General features: G+C 35.9%; 1 protein-coding gene across 1 annotated transcript; it reads left to right on the top strand.

The window, feature by feature from the left end:
* Positions 1–1,736: 1,736 nt before the first annotated feature.
* LOC122995801 (olfactory receptor 24-like) lies at positions 1,737–2,786 on the top strand. The gene has a single exon (XM_044371167.1). It carries the CDS (start codon positions 1,752–1,754, stop codon positions 2,784–2,786), a length of 1,035 nt encoding a protein of 344 aa, XP_044227102.1. The 5' UTR covers positions 1,737–1,751.
* Positions 2,787–3,315: the final 529 nt, after the last annotated feature.

The following is a 3,315-nucleotide window of genomic DNA, read 5'->3' as shown; positions in this document are numbered from 1 at the left end:
TTTGGTTAAGACAGAGGAGACTTGGGGGAGTGAAGAGGCACAAGAGACTACTGGCCTTGAAAGCAGATGTACTTTGAATGTTTTGCCTCACAAAAACAGTGAATGTACACTCCCACCCATTACCCCTCGATTCATAATTATTTTTATTCATAATAGGTGCAACTGAGATTAATTAGTCTGAACTTTAAACAGTAAACAGTTTGTTTGTTAAAGTCAAGATCATTAACCAAAATGCTCTGGTGATGGTTCACAAATTGGACCCAATTAGAATCATTTTGTTTTGGTTTACTGTGGTCTGTTTAATGATAAAAGTGCCCTCAGGGAACAAACTCTTGCCTATGCAATATGCAAGTGATTACTGTATATTGCACTGTTTAGTCACTTTATATAAACACAGTTCACAAAATGTATTTTAACTTCTTACAGTTCTGTAGTGCATCTCATGAAATCACAAAAAAATGTTAAATGTAATTTTTCATACAGCCTAGTCAGGAGCTTAATTATGCAGTATTAACTTCTGTACAAGTCTCCTCCTGCCTCCTCTACATTTCCTGCACCTGTTCAAATAATTCAGTGATTTCATTTAGGATGGCCCTCAACTCCTTGCAGTGTGAGGAATCCTGTAATCTAAAGGTTACTAAACTCTCTGTAGTCTGCTGCTAACTTGAGGTCATAGAGGTCATTGTGCTCTTTTACTGTTTTACTTCAGCCTCTCTCACTTCCTTCACACTCAGACACTAACTAAAGGCGACAAATAGGTGATAGTTAACCATCATCATTTATCAACATTCAGTGGAATAGTAATTATACTATAATATTACAATTTTACAAAATTCTGTTGTCCAAATATGTGATTTTGAGCAAATTTTAATTAAAGACCAACTAAATGAGTTTAAATTTGAAATTGTAATGTAATGCATACCAGTGGAATGTTTGGGGTTTTTTTTATATATGATCTTTGCATACATTTTTCATTTTCATTTTCCATTTTTCATTATATTGATATAGGAATATATCAAATTCAATTAAAATTAATAATATTTAAAATCATACTACTAAGGCTTGGGCACAGTCCGATTTATTTAAAGTGACAAGAATTGCAAATGCTAAACACTGCAGCATGCATAATGTAATTCTTTCATATTTATTTTCAAATTCAAACATTCAAACAGTCTTCACCTTCAACTTCATTTAGACTGAGTTCTTGTCAGATATTTGTCTATGACCTATAGATTTGATTTTATTCTGCCAAGCATCAATACATCATCATTCAAGCAATAACTGAATGGTTGCATTACCTATAGCACTACTCTCTAAGGATCAAATTAATTTCATTGATAGAGTATTGCACGATTACTTTGTCAGTCTCTGTTGAAAGTTGTTGCATCTGATTGATCTCCAGAGATCAATCGGGAGAGTATATCTGTTTCTGTCCACAAGGCAGATGTGCAGCCATCTGCATGCTGCTTTTGGAGTCAGCATCACAGAGTGAAACGATCCATAACAGAAAATCAGGTGAGCGTCACTGACCAACTTGCATCATGTTAACTTACTGAGAATTTTATATATACTGCTTGAATTTAAATGTGGTGATCAGAATGGAACGAAAATATGCATTTACGTTAATAATTTACAATTTGTCAATGGTCTGATGTACACAATGATATGATTTCCCTGTTTTTCAGACTCGAGAGCTTTTATGCGCTTGGGCCAGAGGCTGTCCTCCAACACACAGCCTGTGGAGTTCAACTATGTCTTTTCTCAGGACTGTTTTAAACAATTCTGTCATCATTCATCCTCCGGGCTTCTATATCATTGGATTTCAAACATTTCCTTACATCAGTGTTTACTTCATGTTTTTAGCATTTGTCTATGTGGTTACACTGCTGTTCAATAGTTTGGTGATCTATGTAATTGTCTTTAATCATTGTTTACACACTCCTAAGTTTTTGGCTGTTGTCAACCTCGCAGTAATTGATGTGATTCTAAACACATGTACTATTCCCAGCATGATAAAGATATTCCTTGTTAAGGACAATTTTATTCCTTTCAACTTATGCTTGTTACAGATGTTTGTATACTATACATTTGGGACTTTGGAGTCATATGCGCTGGCTGTACTTGCCTATGACAGGTTGATCGCAATATGTTTTCCTTTGCGGCAAAACTCAATCAACACTGTGCGGAGCATGTGTTGTATTGTCGGCCTGACTTGGTGTTTTTCTTTGGGAATAATTTCATTTTCAGTAGGTATAATGACTCGACTGTCTTTTTGCAATTCTGTCAAAGTGTTCAGCTATTTCTGTGACTATGCACCTGTGTTTAGACTGGCCTGTAATGATTACACAATGCAGTGGTCCGTGGCCTCTTTGCTAACTTTCTTGCTCCTTGTAGGACCCTTTACTTTCATTCTTCTGTCCTATGTCAGCATCCTGGTGACTGTGTTCAGGATGAAATCACTGGACAGTCGGGTGAAAGCTCTGGCCACTTGTGTTGAGCATCTCATCCTTGTGGCTGTATTTTACATTCCTCTTATTACCATTTTTACTATCGGGTTTTATCTGCGACTCATTGACCCAGACCAGCGTGTGCTGAGCCTGTCGCTGGCCTCTTGCATCCCACCCTGCATCAATCCTATTATATATTCCTTGAAAACTAAAGAGATCAAAATCAGAGCTGTTGCACTGGTAAGAAAACATAAAATTGGCACACAACAACAAGATCAACTTAAGAGCAAACCTTGGGGGATTAATAAAACGTTTCAGAAATTTAGGTCCTCAACGTGAGGCAAAGTGGTTCAAAGTTTGATTGTTTTTTTGTTTCTTATAAACTTGGCCTTTTTGACTTTTTATTTTCAAAAAAGGGCTTAAAAAAGCCTATTATAATAGACAAAAATATTAAGAACTTCTTCAAACAAATCATTCTGGGTCAGTTGATTTAACTAATTCTTCTTCTTTACATACACTATCATCATTTTAATCAAGGTTATTCACCACAATGAGACAATATCAGATGAGTTGGTGTATGTCAGTTGAGTGAAAATGGAAAATAATGTTGTGGGACGTGTTCTCTGTAACATGGCTGTTTACCATAGTTGAGAAATTGAAGAAAGAGGGTTTTGTCAAGTGTATAAGAGTTTTTGTGCATAACAAATGTTGCTGATGCGTTGTGTAAATTGAGAAGAACACTACATTAAGTTCCATAAAAAGCATGTCCTTGCGTTGTATTCTGTGCAGTTGTTTAACAACAGAGGAGTGAATATTAGAGCTAAGGAACATTATTTTTACCTGATGTGATACCGCAAAGTAGTCTGGT

The sequence above is a fragment of the Thunnus albacares genome, chromosome 13 (genome assembly GCF_914725855.1).
Source record: "Thunnus albacares chromosome 13, fThuAlb1.1, whole genome shotgun sequence".
Classification (NCBI taxonomy): Eukaryota; Metazoa; Chordata; class Actinopteri; order Scombriformes; family Scombridae; genus Thunnus; species Thunnus albacares.
The sequence above is the reverse complement of the archived record's forward strand: the minus strand, read 5'-3'. Positions and strand labels throughout refer to the sequence as shown.

Bases quoted from the DNA above. Each gene is read 5' to 3' on its own strand.
- LOC122995801 (XM_044371167.1), top strand. From the start codon at position 1,752: ATGTCTTTTCTCAGGACTGTTTTAAACAATTCTGTCATCATTCATCCT.